The 18,415-nt window shown below is 38.7% G+C and overlaps 1 protein-coding gene across 1 annotated transcript in view; it reads left to right on the top strand.

Moving 5' to 3' along the window:
- pdzd8 (PDZ domain containing 8) overlaps positions 1-18,400 on the top strand; it is a 48,011-nt gene extending 29,611 nt beyond the window's left edge. Inside the window, exons 4-5 of the mRNA XM_079633789.1 lie at positions 9,895-10,057; positions 10,190-18,400. Of these exons, the coding sequence (XP_079489915.1) occupies positions 9,895-10,057; positions 10,190-12,447 (2,421 nt within the window). The 3' untranslated portion in view covers positions 12,448-18,400. The remainder of the gene's footprint in view (positions 1-9,894; positions 10,058-10,189) is intronic.
- Positions 18,401-18,415: the final 15 nt, after the last annotated feature.

Below are 18,415 nucleotides of genomic sequence, written 5' to 3'. Positions count from 1 at the left end.
GGCCAGCTGCTCTTTGTCTGTGCTGCTACGATTTGATGCAGTCTGAAGTATATTGCTGCTAAATCTCATTTTTATGCAGTTTATTGCTGCTCTCTGCTTGTCCGGGCACCTTCCCTGGAAATAAAGAGATTGGAGAGAGAGAGAGAGATCAGGACCAGAGAGAACCATAAGGCTCTAACGTTATCTTCACTTATAGGCTACTGCCTTTTATTTGTTTGGCTTTTTTCTTCCTTTCCCTTATTTTCCTTTCCTTTCCTGTCCTTATTACTTACCCTTTTACCTTCACTCCTTCCTTCCTTTTCCTTTCTGTACTCATTTATATAATTTACTTCCACAATCTTTTCCTCCTTTCCTCATTTTGTTTTTCTCTTGTTGTGATTTTTGTTTTTGTCCCTTCCCTTCTCTCGTTCTTTTCCTTTGCGACTTTTCTAAACTTTCCTGTACTTCACTTTCCTATTTCCTCATTTTGTTCCCTTCCTTATTTTATTCCTCTTTATCTTCCTTTAATTTCCTCCTTGGTTTCCTTCCATCCTTTCTTCCTTAATTTCCTTTCCTTAGAAATGTACCTTCTTTCCTTACTCTTTTACTTCCTTCATATCCTTTAATTTTCATCCTTCCTTCTGTCTTTAACTCCTTCATTATTTTTCTTCCTCCTTTTCCTCTATACCTCGATTTTTATCTTTACTAATTTCTTTCTTTCTTTCTTTCATTACGTTGATGCAGAAAGATGGACTGTTTCTGTTACTGGAGCAGTTATCGTCTGTGGTTGGGTTGATAAGTGGTGTTTATTTGATGGTAATCTAAGGAAAACTACAATGGTGTCTTCCTTTATCCACATTTCTGACATCCATGTTGAGGGCCTTCAGCTGAAACTGATATAAAAGGATTGACAGCGTTTGACACACATTTGTAGGTTTCTCACTGGCCACATCCATTGCCCAGTTCTCAATGGATACCAGCTGACCATTCATTTCTTGCAGTCAGATTGGGGCCAGTCAACCCTCTGTTCAAAGTCCATCACTCTTTGAAGCAAAATGTCACCTGTTGAATGTAGAGCTGCAGTAAAGAGTGTTATAAAGCAATGAATCTTCTGACAGTATCAGTCTGCTGCCGATTTCATGGGAAAGGGACATTTGAAACTCCACTTCTAAGTACTGACTCAGTTTAAGCTGAGAGAATGGAAATGACAAACAAAATGCCAGAATGATAAGGATGCACTTGGATGGCCTTTGAGTGCTGATACGAGAGACTCTTCATTTGGTCATTCTCATTCTACCTTTCTATACTGGGGCGTTCGCGTGTGGGTTAAACTGGGGGAGGGTCTATGTAGATTAGGAGACAGATCCTGAGCGGCTGAATAACAATGAAGGCGCTAAAAACGGAACCGACTCGGACGGATGTTAAAGAACGCTGTGGCCACTGTGAACAATTGCAAATGAGAGGGATGAGAAGGGTCTTGTTTTTTGAATGTCCTCTGTCTCCATAACAACCCTCCCTTTTGTGCGGCGCTCTCTGAAAAGCCTCCTCCAATCACAAAAACATGAAACATGAAAATTCAGCCCGTCCGTGATGAGACGCGACTGCATTCATCCCAGCTTTGATTTTTTTTTTTTTTTTTTTTTTTTGCAAATCAGTGTTTCCTGGAATAGGTTTGTCCACGAACAGAAAATGAGAAGCAATTAGTGCAACTTGCTGAACCCATGTTTAAGGGTTTCTTCCAAGAAATAAAGGCTTATTCTATGTTTTCAAAATGTATAATATTTTGTGGTACTAAAGTTTGCTTTGGAATCAGAAAATTTGTGGTAGTTGGTTTCGTTAACGTTTTTATTGATGTATTATATTTAATGCAAATTGTTTCCCTCTAACTCATAACTTTTAGACTGTAGTGGATAAAGCAGATTTTCTATGAAGGTAACCTCATGTCATTGTCATGTAACTATGTGTGACAGAGTGTTTTGTTAACTAGGATGGATTGAAGGATGGGTGGAAAGAAGAAGAGCGAGTGATTGAATTAGCAGAGTGTCAGAAAAGGGCAGTGTTGACGATATTCCCACCACGCCATCAGTTATTACATGTGACTCAAACCAGGGAACGTAATATAACACACATTAATCCACAGCAATGCTTCTTGCTTAATTATCCTCACTTCCTGCCAGCTTCGCCTGTCGCACGTTTTGAAATTAAGTTTTCATCGAGCTCAGAAAATTCTCAATATTACATTTGAACGGTTAAATTTTTAATCTTGTTATAAGTGGGATAAGTGGGTTTTAAAATAAATGTTTTCACTTTGAGGATACATAAATCCTTGCAGTTTTGGTGTAATACTGAGAGGGGTCATTAAGAACCTTTGCTGAGGTCAATGTTCAGGTCGCTTTAATCAGAATACAAATGATTAGTTTTGCACTTTATAGGCATTTTCTTTCAATACTTTAGCATTAATTTTGCATTGATTTGGGAATGTGTTGCCAGGTCACTGCAAAAGTTCAATATATATATATGATTTAAAGGAAAAATACTTGTATAGATAGTTATATAGATATAATTTTTTTTTATAATTGTAGGCTATATATGTAAAATAAATTCTAACTTCATTGGCTTTTTTTTGTTTAAGTATAAATCTAATGACATTTGGTAAAATTAATGCTCGACACAAGACCCAAATAAGGTAGAAAAAATAAAGTTATCATATCAATTCATTATACTTAAAATAAGTCTTGATATATTTAGCAATTTGACAAATCAAATAAAATGATTCCAAGAATGTTTAAATGCTGTATTTTTACCGGAAAATTAGAAAAATACTATGAAATAATTGTTGCTTTGTGATAAAACGTTATCTTTTTCAAATCTGACGTTCCCTTCTGTTTTCACCAGATCCTTCTAAAATCCTCAATGTCTCCACTTGGGTGGATCAGTCTAAGTCTCCTTTCTTTCACATGTCTTTTTTCTTCCTATTTTGAAATAAAGTATTAATCGCTAGCTCTCTATGCTGTGTGTGTGTGTGTGTGTATGCCTTGCGGGGACTGCTACCCTATACCCTAACACTAATCTCTCTGACATGTGCCAGATGATTCGATTACTGACCATTGCTCTGACGGCTCTCACTACAGCATCAGGCCACCGAACTCAGCCATTGTGTGTGTGAGAAAGACACAGAGAGTTTGTGCAGTAGAACTGGCCAATATACTGTAGCTAAAATATATATAATATCTTGATATTTTTCATCTTTTTATGTGTTTGCTCTGAAATGACTTTAAAAAGGTGTTTTTCAGTGGAATCAACCGCTATTATGGCGAATTACATTCAAAATGTTTAATGTAAGAAGTGAAATACAAAACAATATAGTTAACATTTTCAGTTTTCATCCTCTCTTTCACTAAATGAACCATGGAGAAAGCTAGAAGTTTGCATTCTCTTTCGTCTAGGATCATCTCGGTCTTCTCTACAGATGTATTTTAACTTTGTTGTGGCATTACTCTTTGGGTGTTTGCTCTTTTTGCCAGGTGGTGGGAGTGAGTCTGTATGTGCTTGTCGATTTTAATTTTGTTAACTCAGGTTGCAGATAAAACTAACAGATTGAAAACTTTAATTTTAAAGAGAAACGGGCTCTTACAAAAGGTCTGTGCTACACTTTCTCAGAGATTGTTCATCCGTCTGTGTTGGTTTAAAGTTGCTGAAGGCTGCTGCCTCGATCCTTACTGTTTGCTCTAGTCATTGAAACACGTCAAACCACATTACATTTCCGGTGAGTTGTTCCATCGTTGTGTGACGATGGATCTATTTCCGAACTCCTCATTCACTCAACAAAGCACAAAATAAACCCGCTGCTGCTTTGTTGATTCTGTTGATTTATCACACAAGTGTTTGACTTGGCGAGGTCTCTGTCAACCAGTTCAGATCTAGATAACCACAGTCCGATTCAACCAAGGTTTAATTTTGCCAACTTTTAGCAAGGATACATTTAACTGATTAAAAGTCACAGTAATGACATTTATAATATTACAAAAGATTTCGGTTTCAAATTTTGGACTTAGCTTTGGACTTTCTTCATCAAAGAACCCTGAAAAAAAGTGTATTGGTTTCCACAAAATATGAACTGTTTTCAACATTGAAAAAAAATTATAAGAAATGTTTCTTGAGCAACAAATCAGCATATTAGAATGATTTATGAAGGATCATGTGACACGGGTTATGGTCGGGTTAAGGTCACTATTTTGGGTTTCTGAAACATTCGGAATAACCCGTTTACATGTGTGAGCAGAGAGAGTTACTCCTGTATACATGGAATTTGTAATCAATTGCCAATATCCCGATCTAAACGGCGACGCACGGTTAGCGTCTGGACGTAAGGACAACCTTAAGACGCAATATATCGGCATTTCCGATTCTTCTTTCCTGTATCCAAAGACAACAACAACAGCAGCAGCATGCGGATAATGAATAGTTCGGGGCAGATAGCGATCGGCTTTGTTTGCGCTTTGGTGCTGGTACTGACCCACCAGCAGCACTTGACACTACTGTGCTGCGTCTCACCATATTTACCTCTACTTCTGGTTTACTTCTGGTATAATGCATGCGGGTGTATGCGGCAGAGTTTTGTAAGTTCCTCTACTCAAAAGACCAAGATTCCTTGCGAATAGAACATGCGCAGAACACAAATCAATGTTCCTTTTGATGGGGATATGCCGATACGTTTACATGACCAAATATTCGGGTTAGAAAAGGGGTAACCCAGGGATCATATTCATGTTTTTAAAAACCGGAATATGAGCATATTCAGGGTTTTGCCGGTGTTTACATGGCCGTGCGCGACCGGGTTATTGCTAATATTCCGGTTTTGAACGGGTTATTGGCTGCTTGTAAACGTAGTCACTGAAGACTGGAGTGATGCTGAAAATTCAGCTTAGCCATCACAGAAATTCATTACAGTTTGAAACATATTTCGCAATATTACTGTATTTTTGATTGAATAAATGCCATCTTGGTGAGCATAAGAGACTTCTTACTGACCCCACATGTTTGGTGACCCCAATGTTAAGCAAAGTGTGTATCAATTGTGTGTTTTCTGTTGGGCGTCATCATTCTCACCTGTGTTGCTTAAGTAAAGGATAAGGGCCTGCTCTGAAAAGGCTAGATTTATATAAGCCAGTCAGGGAGAAAGGTGGGGGATGAAAGGAGTGGGAGGATGAATGAAATGGATAGCAGGAAAAATGGAGGTAGAGATACAAATGAAGAGTGGGAGGTTTGGCTGAGCGACCGCACACACACACACACACTCCTCCAACAACAGGTGTACACACAAGGCAACTATCCGTTCGGCACAATGGCTTCAATGGGCATCTGTCAACAATCACACCGCTGCACGTAACACGTCTACCACCTACAAACACGTACACACTGACTGACACCTGATGACTAGAAGGAACCTTCCATTTTGTGGTACAGGGTGTGCTGGATCTGGGATGTGTGTGTCTGTTTGTGAGTGTGTAGGGCTGATGTTGTGTGACATGTTTTCTTTCTCTGAGCAGTTATTCATCTGTCTGTCTCTTTGAGTGCACAGTACGATTTGATGTCTGTGCTTATCAGAGGCAGTGTTAGGGTGGCCAAGCATTTCACTGCATGCATTTTTGTGTGTGTGCTGTGCATACGAGAGAGTGAGAGACACGCATTCTTTCTTTAGGGGGCACCAGAAAGACTAGAAAAGTAAATTAAATCAAAAGTTGATGCGGTTTTGTTGCTTCAAAACAATAATTCAGAAATGAAAATAATTATTTAATCACGGTCATGTTCCTAACTTGTTTGACTTGATATCTTCCATGGGACACAACATTTATTTTTATTTTTTATCTTGAACAAGTGTAAATGTGCCTTGCAAATTTGATTTTATATTATTTATGGAATATTGTCGATGTATCGTTCAAAAGTTTGAGGTTGGTTAGATTGTTAAATCTTTTTTAAAATAAGACTTTTAAATAAGTCTCTCATAACCACCAAGGTTGCAGTAAACAGTAATATTGTGAAATATTATTGCAATTTTTTTTCTATTTTAGTGTATATTAAAATGTAATTTATTCTTGTGTTGGCAAAGCTGAATTTTCAGCATCATTACTCCATTCTTCAGTTTCTTCTTCTTAATGTTAAAGACTGTTGTGCTGTGTTTTATATTTTCGTGGATACCGTTATACTATACATATACACCAGCAGCCATATCACCCTGTAACCCAAGACTGGTTTCCCACTGAAGCTAAGCGGGCTGAGCCTGGTTAGTACTTGGATGGGAGACCTCCTGAGAAAACCAGGTTGCTGCTGGAAGAGGTGTTAGTGTGGCCAGCAGGGGGCGCTCACCCTGTGGTCTGTGTGGGTCCTAATGCCCCAGTGTAGTGACGGGGACACTATACTGACAAAGAGCGCCGTCCTTCGGATGAGACGTTAAACCGAGGTCCTGACTCTCTGTGGTCACTAAAAATCCCAGGATGTCTTTCGAAAGAGTAGGGGTGTAACCCCGGCATCCTGGCCAAATTTGCCCAGTGGCCACTGTCCATCATGGCCTCCTAATCATCCTCCTATATATACTGATTGGCTTCATCACTGTCTCCTCTCCACCAGTAAGCTGGTGTGTGGTGGGCGTTCTGGTGCAATATGGCTGCCGTCGCATCATCCAGGTGGATGCTGCACATTGGTGGTGGTTGAGGAGATTCCCCCCTTCTATGTAAAGCGCTTTGAGTGTCCAGAAAGGCGCTATATAAATGTAATGAATTATTATAAATATATACCTTTGAAATAGAAAGTTTAAAAGAACAAAATTACGGTAACAATGTAAGTCTTTACTGTCACAAATAAAATTGTTGATTTCTTTCCCAAAATAAAAAACTTACTAACCCAAACTTTTGAATGGTAGGTAGGCCTATATTCTGCCAAATTTCCAAGCTACTGTTGCTTTAAAATGCAATCAATTGCTTTTATGTTGCTAATATGCTAATATGTTGAAAATACTGGCATGACATGTGGGTGAGAAATTGACAGATGTTTCATTTTATCAGCTGTAGGCTTGTTTTTATCGGGGTGGTATTGAATGCGTGTAATGGTATTTAAGTGGGTGTTTTAATTCTGACATTTATGCTGTAATCAATGGAATTGACCTGAAAATGTCCCACAGGCCCCGTGTTTGTTTGTTGAAAAGCTGCTTTATATTTCCATGATACTCGATGTGAGGGTGTATATGTGAACCTTGTGGTGATGAGGTGAGACGGACATCAAATTGACACATGAACAGCGTCCTCACGAACCAGTCGGAGCGGCAGCAGTCCGTTTACCTGCACTCAACACATGCAGACACAGTAACGCACACAATGAGTGTGTGAGCGTTCCTCCTGCTGTGCCTTTCCATGGTTGTGTAATTACGCCTTAGCCACCACTCAGCTACAGAAATCGCCTGTAATTGCCGCTCAATGTCGCTGTTTGTTTCCTGTGGCAGACAAATCTTTCTTTCTCGCTTTCATTTCTTCTCGCTCACTCTTTGAACCGTGTCATTTTGTCATTCTAAAAATGGAAAAACAAAGGTGAACGTTAAGCGCAGATGTCTTTTTCACCCTCTGCTAGTTGTTGTTTTTTGTATTTATTTTTGGTTTTAATACAGATTATTTTGTTTTCTACTGTAATTCCAAGTGTCTTGGTTCCCATTCGGTTGTGGACTTAATTGAAATTAAGTCTTTTGGTAGCGCTTTAGTTGTCATATTCTTTTAAGCAGATAACTTGACCTTGATGCTCATTCAGTCTTAGTTAATGCGTCATATAATGTAGGTCCAAGAAGTTCTGATGTTGAGGTACAATATGTACCTGTACTAGAACACTTAGATCTGGATGTTTGGAGGTAATTTGTAGTGCTTGTTGTTAAGGTTAATATCGGATGAAAGTCTTCTCTAGATCACAGCCCTTGTCCACCATGCAACAAACAATGGTGTCTTGTTTTCTGTGTTTGCTATGTTTGTTTCAACAATTGAAAAAATTAAATCCAGAACATCGGTTTAATTCTGGATCCCACAGGTGGTCAATAAGGAGATTCCTCACATAGACTTTGCTTTCATTATTTTTCCTGAACAGGTTGCAATGAATTTTCCCAAACATGCCGGTTAAGACGACCATCAGTGGCCTCAAAAAAGCCTGAAGCTTTTGTTTTTCACCCACAAACCCTCTCTGACATGTGTAAAGGGTAGCATCAGGTTGTGTCCTGAGGGAAGAAATGTTCAGAATTAATCATCTCTGTGGAGAGTTTAACAGCATCCCTTCAGTCATTAAGATTTATGTCCCTGTGTGTTTATTTTTTCTGTTATAAGCAAATTTATCTTCTCCATCTCAGCTGAGACTTAGATGAGATGTATGCAAATAGTATTGGCACAAGTGTTCTTCCCTGGTCTTTTTTCAGATTCTCTCCCACGACTACATGTACCCTCCTTCAATTGCAATACAAATTGATTATGTAAAAAAAAAAAGGTTTCTTTGAAGTAATCCATTCTTGTGACGTTCACTTGACTATTTTAAACAGCAATATATAAATCAAACATTTTATAAAAAGAAGGGTTAATAAAACGAGTGTACATTACAGTGATTAAAAAAAACATTGGCAACAACATTGATATCGATGTTAAATAGTTACATTTATTATTAAAACTTTCAAATTAAAAATATTAATATGCCAAGTAGTTTATTAACTGTTGTCTGTTTATGGTTACTAAGTAAAGTAGCAACTACAACTACAGCAACAAAGATAGATAGATACTGTAGATAGATAGATACTGTAGAAAGATACTATAGAAAGATAGATATTAATATAAAATAATTGAGAGAGTTGGAACTATCCGTTTTATATTGTGGAGTTTGGGTGTTTTTTGTAAGTTACCTTCTAAGAAATTTCTGATGGTTCTTGAATGTTTCTATAGACATTCATTGGTCAAAACTGGGCAAGTCAGTCTTCAGCTTGCCAGCTTGAGTAGATTGTCTGTTTTTTCATCCCATGTTTAACTCAATCAGTGCCCTTCTCAAGGGTTATAACAAATGACAGCAGCAAAATTACAGTCATCCATCTCGGCAGCGTGGATCTGCATCCTGTCTTTCCTGCCCACCCCCAGCACAAACGAAGGAGAAAGAACAAGGGAGACACAGAGGACATATCATGGAAAGATTAATGAAAAGAAATCTTACTAGTGTTTGTGCAACTATTAAACAGCTCAGATCACAAGTTTTGTTTCTTGGTGGATCTAGTGGAATTTTTCCTTACATTGGCTCACTTAACTCGCTCCTTGTGTACCTGGTGGGTGTTGTATGGTGTCAAACAGAAGTGCAGGTTGAGCAACAGGTGGATATTGTGATGCAGGCTTTGTGATACAGCCAGCTCTGAAACAGCAGCTGCTACTTCGTGGCACGTTTGGAGTGAAATTAGCAGTAATTGCAGACCTCCCATGCCTTCGTTTCAGAGAGCATTGTTTTATCACCATGAAAACTATTGGATGTGATTGAAAGAGAGAGCTTTGTATAGAAAGTGAAGGCTGTTTTTTTCTCTCACATCATAATGTAGGTTGTCCGCCCTAATTATTAACTGCTGTTGCTGTCAAAAAATAAGTTTAAAAAAAACTGTCTTTTGGCTTAACGCCTACCATTCCTCTCAACTAGTAACAAAAAGGCTTCCCCTAACTTCTCCTATCCTATCCAACTTGGTGATCTTATGACTTAAAGTAATGTATGCCTTACCAACACCTGCAATAAAGAATAGATGTTACCATTTACAAAGCTACTTGGAAACAAATTATAATTGTGAAGCCCTAGTTTCTCCAGTTACACAACGTTTTCATTAAGATTATTAGCAAATCTGATATTGTTTCGCTTTGTTTTGTGTTGCAGACAGAGGTGATCAAAGGACCATCTGGGAGCGTGGGGATGACTTTCAGGCATGTTCCGGCCAGTGATGGTGACACGGTGCACGTCAGCATAGAGACCGTCACCCCAAACTCTCCAGCTGCCCTGGCGGACTTACAGAGAGGAGATCGCCTCATTGCTATTGGAGGTTAGAGACTACACTTTACTCCTTACCATTCAAATGTAATGTTTGACATGGTGGGTCATTTGATGCCCAATTTTGTATAGTTTTATAATACATTCGCAAAGCTTCAAGTGTTGTTCATGTCTGTTTGCACAGGAGTCAAAGTGACGTCCTCTGTTCAAGTGCCGAAACTGCTGAAACAAGCTGGAGAGAGAGTGATAGTCTTATATGAGAGGCCGGTCCGTCACCAGGTGCCTGCCGTTGGGTTGGGGACACTCCAAGAAACCCTTGGCCCAATGGAGGAGCCTAGCTATCTTCCTCATCCTGGGGGCTACGAGGAGGACCCAGCCCCGATAACCACCATGGACATATCTGATAACAGAGACAATGACTCTGAGTTTGAGGAGCTGATCGTTGAGTCCAAATCAACTGCAGCTCCAGTCACTGTTGACACTAAGGAGGATTTCCTGCTCTCTGTAAACCAAAGTCCCAAAAAAACTGTGGCCAACCTGGCCAAGCCCCTTGGTTCCATCTCACCAATTCTCAACCGCAGGCTGAACCTTCAATCACCACTCAAATCCCAGTCCAAAGAATCACCAAAGCCGGCAAATCTCAAGACTGCTGAAAATTCCGAACAGCCACAGAGACCAACAGTGCCCCCTCCTCCACCACCTGCACGCCCTCCTGTTCCTCCCAGACCCCATATAAAAGTCACATCTGCTTCAGAAAGCCAAAGCCTGGTTGAAGGTAATGAACTTGCAGTGGAAAAAAGTCCAGAGAAAACGCAACCCATTTCTGGCAATGGCGAAAAACCATTCGAAAAAATCCCTGTTAAGTCACCAGAGTTGAAGCCTGTGAGCAAGCACCCAGATCCCACAGAGGAAATCCTAAATATTCCAGCCACAAACAAACAAGATTCAGCCAAAGACAAAATATCTGAGAGCTCCTCCAACACTAGGGACAGTGTAGACGAGCAGGGTCTCTGGGAATCGTCTGAGACCATGTACCGCAGCAGAACTGCTCGCTGGAACAAATCCTCTGTGATCTTTGAAGTGGAAAACAACCACAAATTCCTTAATATAGCACTTTGGTGCAAGAACCCCTTCAAGCTCGGTAGTCTCTTGTGCTTAGGGCATGTCAGCATGCGCTTGGAACACATAGCACTGGAATGCTTATCTACGTCATCTGCTGAATATCAGAGCACCTTCCGTCTATGTGCTCCTGAACCAAGGGCCAGCGTCAGCCGTACCGCTTTGCGCAACTTAAGCACTCACAAAGGTTTCAACGAGAAACTCTGCTATGGAGATGTTACAGTCAACTTCACTTACCTGGCAGATGGGGATTCAGACCACTCCAGTGGACTGACAGAACGTGAGCGGGAAGGGAGTCTTCAGGAAGAGGACTTAAAAGACCGGGAAAAGGAAAGGGACCAGGTGCTCATTGTAACCCGGGATGAACAGAGTTACAGCGGCATGCAGATAGGAGAGATGCGGCACAATTTTCAAGACACTCAGTTCCAGAATCCCACTTGGTGTGAGTATTGCAAGAAGAAGGTGTGGACCAAGGCTGCCTCGCAGTGCATGACCTGTTCTTATGTCTGTCACAAGAAGTGTCAAGAGAAATGTCTAACAGAGCACCCTTTCTGCGTAGCCGCCTCAGACCGGCGTGGGGCAGATCCTGAGGCAAAGTCCACCATTAACCGGGCAACTACTGGACTTACACGTCACATTATCAACACTAGCTCTCGACTCCTCAATCTGAGGCAGGTGCCCAAAACCAGACTTGCAGAACAGGTTGCAGAATTAGGATCAGGGGTGGTGGAACCTTCTCCGAAACACACGCCTAACACATCTGACAATGAGAGCAGTGACACCGAGACCTATGCTGGGGCCAGTCCTTCCAAGCACCCACCTGGTAGTTGTGGATCCAAACTGGTGCGTAAGGAAGGTGGGCTAGATGACAGCGTGTTCATCGCCGTCAAAGAGATTGGTCGAGATCTTTACCGTGGCCTACCGACAGATGAGCGTTCGCAGAAACTGGAGTTTATGTTGGACAAGTTGCAGCAGGAGATTGACCAAGAGTTGGAGCATAACAACTCTCTAAATATGGAAGAACGAGAGACGATTGACTCTCGACGCAAGGCCCTCATCTCTGCAGCTCTGGCCAAGTCCGGTGAACGTCTCCAAGCTTTGACTCTGCTCATGATTCACTACCGTGCTGGCATCGAAGATCTAGAGTCTGTAGAAAGCACATCACCAACTGAGCAGCATGGCTTTCCGAAGGCAAAGGCTGAGGGTCTGGAGGAGGCCCTGTTGGGCACCGAAGTGTACGACAGTGACATTTGCAGTCCCGTTGATGTTCAGATGCTGGATGACATTACGGAGGAGCAGATATGTGTAGAGGCGTTTCCGTAAAGATGAAAAAGGGCACTAGGGGCTTGGGACTCAAGAACAAAGACTTTTTATCATGTATGATTTGGATTAAGGTTGACCTGTGAGCGTTCCACATGTGATTGTGAGGTTTGCAAAAGTATTCCTGAATATCACTGCAATGTACTGTTGAGGAGTTTTGTGAGAGTGTCAGTAGTTTACCAAATTTTTTTTACTTTTTAATTTTTAAAAAATAATTTCCCCCTTTAGTCTTTTAGTTGCAGTTGTAGAGGACAAACCATCAACCTGAAGACTTTCAGCAGTATTACATAAAATACACAAAATATGCGTTCCTGTGACATTGTGATCAAGCCGAGTTTTACCTGCCTTACCTGAAAGGTGTAGTACATTTTTTAAACATAAGCTTCAAAAGGGAGAGTCAGTGTGAGCTTGAAGCGAGATGAGTTTGAATAAGTATTTTTATTCAAACTTTGTATATTAGTACAGACTGAATTATATACATGACATGTGTGCTGTTAGTGATGTTCATTGTTGGAAATACACCCTGCCTCGTGTGTTTTGAGCTTCAAGCCCCTCTGCCTTATCAGTCAACTACAAAATGTAGGATTATACCTGAACAGTCCATAGAACATGATGCCATTCCTAACCAACATTGTCCTCTCTGATAAGCACCTTTCTCATGTTACTTCACAATTGTTACTAATTTTAAAGTGTAATTTCTTTAATATTCTTTTTTGTTGTTGTTGATTTTAAAATGTTTAATGCTGAACTGAGAGGGAATCCTCATAGGACAGATCATCTTGATGTTATTATACTATTGGGGACCATTCTTTGTCTAATTTATGTCACAAAGCCAATGTGACTTTTTTTTTTTGAGGGAGGGATATTTATATTGCATTTCATAATATATGTTTCCAATAATTGTCAATAATCTCATATTTTAATCTCTCAATTAATTTGCTTTGAACCTTTGAGTTTTTAAGTGGTGGCAATTTTTCTCAAACCAATTTGGATACATTTTATCAGTTGGTCTGGGTGAATGGTTATGTTTGTGTGAATGTGTCAGCCAGTTAATTTTTGGTTTACTTTATGTATTGTAATGTTTTGTTTTGATGCAAGGAACTTTTCATTGTGTCTCACATCTGTGTGCTTGGGCATGTTTTAGCACCTTCGAACGTTATTTTTTACATGTGTACTACTGAATGTATCTCTCATATGACTCACTTTCCATTCATTATTCCATTCACCTTTCAAAACATAGTTTCTTAAAGTGTAAAACTACGTCATTAAAAACTTTCTTTTGTCAATGCATACAGTATTCTTTAATTCCCAAAGCTAATGTGTAAATTTATTTTTATTTTTTATTTTTTGCTGTTGTCACTCACATTTTATTATTATTTAAATGTGGTCTACACATGGGCGTCCATCATTGGGTACATGCATTGCTGGATCTGTTTTCCTGAATTTCCAGTTGTGCTGCCCTAGTTAATGTTTCTGCTGCTATAACATCTATACAATTCACTGGGCCTGGAACAAATACATTTTTAGAGTGGGTCCCCCACACCCTGGCCCAATAATTGTTTCACCATAGGGGACCTTATTGGGCCCCCCTTGTCACTGGGCCTTGGACAACATAAGAAAGTTTGTTACCACTCAAACCAGAAAGGAACTTTTTCCTTTTGAACAACTGAAAGGGGAAAAAAATGAATGCTAAGCTCACTAAAATTGTCTAAAAAGTCTCTTAGATTTTTTTTTTCTGTTTTAATTCTACTTGTCTAGTTGCTGCTGCTGTTATCCTGTGCTTCTCAAATTCAACGCCACCAACCTATGCTCTCAAAATATTGCTCCAATTATCTCTATCACAATGGGTGAAAAACAGTAAAATAACAAGTATAAAACACCATATCCACCGTGGCAAACTGTGGTTAAGCTTTTCTTGGAAAGCAGCTGTTCTTATTGGAAGCTGTGTCATGTTTTAAAGCGCTATTGTAAATAGCCTAGAAATGTGGGTGACTTTAAACCATGTCCTTTCTCCCTGAACCTATAGTGCTCAACATGTGGGCTCACCTTTTCTTTTTTTGTTGTCGTTTTTGCTTTATGTAAATATGATTTTATTATTTTGTGAGTTTTAATTACAGTGGAGGGCATCCATCGACAAAGTGCATAGCTTTTAAATTTGCTGCAAGACCTTTACGCACTGACATATCATATTTGCTTATGCACTTGAGATAAATAAATTGTTAGAAAAAAAAAATGGCCTCTGTAATTTTTGGACCTTTTTTGCACTTTCACAATCGACCTAGAAACCAGACATTCACTGCAACAGTGGTTATTTTCTCTGCGCCAGTTAACTGAGATGCCAGTTGCAATTGAATGAAATCGTCAAAGCGAGACAGCAGCATGATATGAAAGACATGAAAGTAGCGCCGGTTTTACCGGATGAGCCCAGATATGCAGCCTTGCCGTGAATAACAGAGAACGCTGCGATTGACCAGTTAGATTGAAGTATTCCAGAGAGTGTTGAAAATGACAGTGCTTCATTTTAAACTCAATGGTCATAGACACAATGCGCACTGTTCAGCACTTAAACATGGAAAAACAATGGAAAAGTAGTTAGTGGAATGAAAAAAATAATAATCCGTGTGAACTACCCTTACCTCTTACATTTACAAGGTAAAACTGTATAAACTAAAAAAAAAAAAAAAAAAACCTGTGAGCTGATTGCAGGACTATCATAAACTAGATGTTCATAACATTAGCCATTATTAAGACAGTTGGGAGCAGGTGGCATTCTGTTAGTCGGTGGACCCGTTAACAAGATTGCCACGGTGCAGAATCGATAACAGGAAATGACACTTTTAAACCTTGGGCCTATTGAGTGAAGCAACATCTTTTTAAATCAATAGACCATATTAAAGTTCGATTTGATTGGATAACACAGTCTTGAATTGCTATTCGAGCAGGTTCACTTTTAATGCCAGTATTATATAAACTAAAATGATTTGTCAATCATGTAAACACTGTTTTGTTTGCAAAATGGTGAAGATCATTTGGGGAAAACAAACATGACATCTTTTTAAACATTTATTTTCTGTTGCAGTCACACACACATTACCTTCAGAGCTCTAAAGCTGATGTAAAACCTAACCACCGGACCAAACACTGCATATAAAACCATCAACTTAACCTCCTAGTTGATATAAACACAAACAGGACATACCAGTCTGAAGGCACACACTGACATCGGCACATACACTAATTTCTAATAAAAACAATAAAAATAAATGACATAATACTCCTAACCCTTATTGGGTAAACAGGTTTTAAAAAATGACATAGAGGTTAAAGGACACCGCAGCAACTGAGTAACCTGACAAACATTGGCAGCACACTTACCAATCTGATTAAACCTGTGTAGACACCTCTCATTTGTGTTTGCTTTTAAAAATCGGAGCTTGTTTTAGATCATAGTGGAATCAATGGCAATTTTTTACTGCAATGATAGCAGACTGGAACACATCAACACAAACAACCTCCAGTTGTGCAGATACTTAAAGTTGAGCTAACATGATTTTTCTCGAAGGCTACTTCTGGACGCAACTGTTGCGTTAAACTGATTGTGGCTCCAGAGGAAAACATGATTTCATTTTCCTGTGGGCAATAAAAGAACACGTTTCCCTCAGTACATGCCAAAGAAAATAAAGGAGGGTCAAGCAGTATTGAAGACTTATTTCCTCGCTATTTTCCGCAAAAGCCAGCCTGTTTAGCCCACATGAAAATGCCTGTTATAATCTACTTGGTTATGACATCAAGAAAAGATGGTAATTACACATATTTTCAATATTAGACTATCCTGTGATTTAGCATATGAAGAATAGAGTTTCATGGATATGGTTTCTGAATTAGGTCAAAATCACATTTATAGCTAAACTTGGTGTTTTGCAGCAGGTTGTCTAATTTTAAGGCATAGAATGCATTTTTATAAAAATAAAATAAAAAAAATAATAAAATAAAACGGACTAGCACAAAACTATGGAAGCTTGTTTCTGCCACAGAATATTTAAAAAAATGTAAAAGATAATTGCGACTTTTTCTCTCACAATTGCGAGTATACATCTCGCAATTCTGGCTTTATTTCTCAGAATTAAGATATAAAGTCAGAATTGAGTGATATAAAGTTGCAATTGCGTGCTATAAAGTCAGAATTCCTAAATTAAAATTCACATTTGCGTGTTATAAAGTCAGAATTGCAAGATATAAACTCAAAATTGCGTGTTATAAAGTCAGAATTGCGAGATATAAACTCAAAATCCCGAGAAATAAACTTGCAATTCTGTCTCAAATTTCAATTTTCACGCAATTGCGAGTTATAAAGTCCAATTCTAAGGAAAAACAGAGTTTATCTCACAATTCTGACGTTATAACACAATTGCAACTTTATATGAAGCAATTATGACTTTATAACACAATTGCGACTTTATATCATGCAATTCTGATATTTTAACTCAGAATTGCGACTTTATTTCACGCAATTCAAAGATAAAAAGTCAGAATTGCGAGATAAAAAGCAATTACCTTTTTTTTTCCTGTGGCGGAAACAAACTTCCATACGAACCTCTGATTGGACAATTAACAAATATTTATACTCTTGATAAAACCCCATTAATTTTGTATATGCTTCAAGCATTTAAGATTTAAGGAGCTCAATTTAAGGCCATGTTTCATTTCACAGCCAGTTCAGTTCTTTAAAAGAAGATCGATAACAAATTTGCTAGAAGCAAAAATAAATAAATAAATTGGAGAGAAAAAAACTGGAACTGGAAAAAAAGATATGAAAAGTCAAAAATGGCTGTGGGAAAGAGCAATAGAGCTATATTGAGGCATTCTTTACAAATGAAGGTATTAGCATTCCAGCACATTCAAAGGACTTACTAAAATATATAAATATATATACTATATACACTTTAAAAGCAAAATATAATCGAAAGTACCTAAAGTACCTGGATGCTTTACAGCAATAATCTACTTTTCTTTATTTAACTAAAATGAAACAGCTTGTCACCATGTGTAATCAAAATGTAACTGTGGCAAATCTTTAGTACCGTATATAATTTTCAGCGGACATCACGCAAGTGTGACAGTGTGACTGGTTGACATTCTGCTTGATTATCTGATGCTGTCAGACCTTTTGCTTTTTCACAAAAATAAAGGACTGCGTATATTTTTAAACGTGTTAAGCTTACGTTCACTCAAATGCAAGATAACAGTAAAATCTTAGTTTGCCCTCTCAAACATCTAAATGAAAACAACAGCAATGCAATTAAATAATATGCCAGATTTGCAGCAATCGATACCAAACATAAAAAATCAAGTTTTAATTGGCCTAAAATGTCCTGTAGCTGTTCTCTAATATATGTAGTTTGAACTGATTATGATATGAATGGCAACATTTTAAGGCCCATTTCAAGGTTTATCTGACTCAAATGCACCTTCACTAACGTTTACGCCTATGAAAAGACTTCAACAGGACCGATAGATACATATGAAGACCACACTTTCCTACCACCACAGGCAAACAATAAATATCCAATACATATCTGTCCATTAAGTTATACTGAATGAATCTTTCATTGTTTCTCAACTGCCCTTTCTGACCTTTGAATTCGGAAATATGAGCATTGTTGTGTCGAATAAAAGTGTAGTTAATATTTCTCTTAGTCCTCCTCTCTACAAACAATATACTGCATTTATCGGGTTTTTGAATCGAATAAAAGTGTTATCCATTTCGATAAGGCTGTTGGTTAGATATTTCACCTCTCCCACATTGAGAACAAACAGCGACAAGAGCAACTTTGGTTTGCTTCAGAATAACATGACCATAACAACCACAGGACAGCATGGGACAGATATGGGACATTCTTACAAATCAGCATTGTGGTTTTCTTTAAAGTCTGTTGTTTTCCTCTTTCATACAACAAAATAGATACTCTGG

This window comes from Phoxinus phoxinus (genome assembly GCF_949152265.1).
Source record: "Phoxinus phoxinus genome assembly, chromosome: 13".
In the NCBI taxonomy this organism is placed as follows: Eukaryota; Metazoa; Chordata; class Actinopteri; order Cypriniformes; family Leuciscidae; genus Phoxinus; species Phoxinus phoxinus.
The sequence above is the reverse complement of the archived record's forward strand: the minus strand, read 5'-3'. Positions and strand labels throughout refer to the sequence as shown.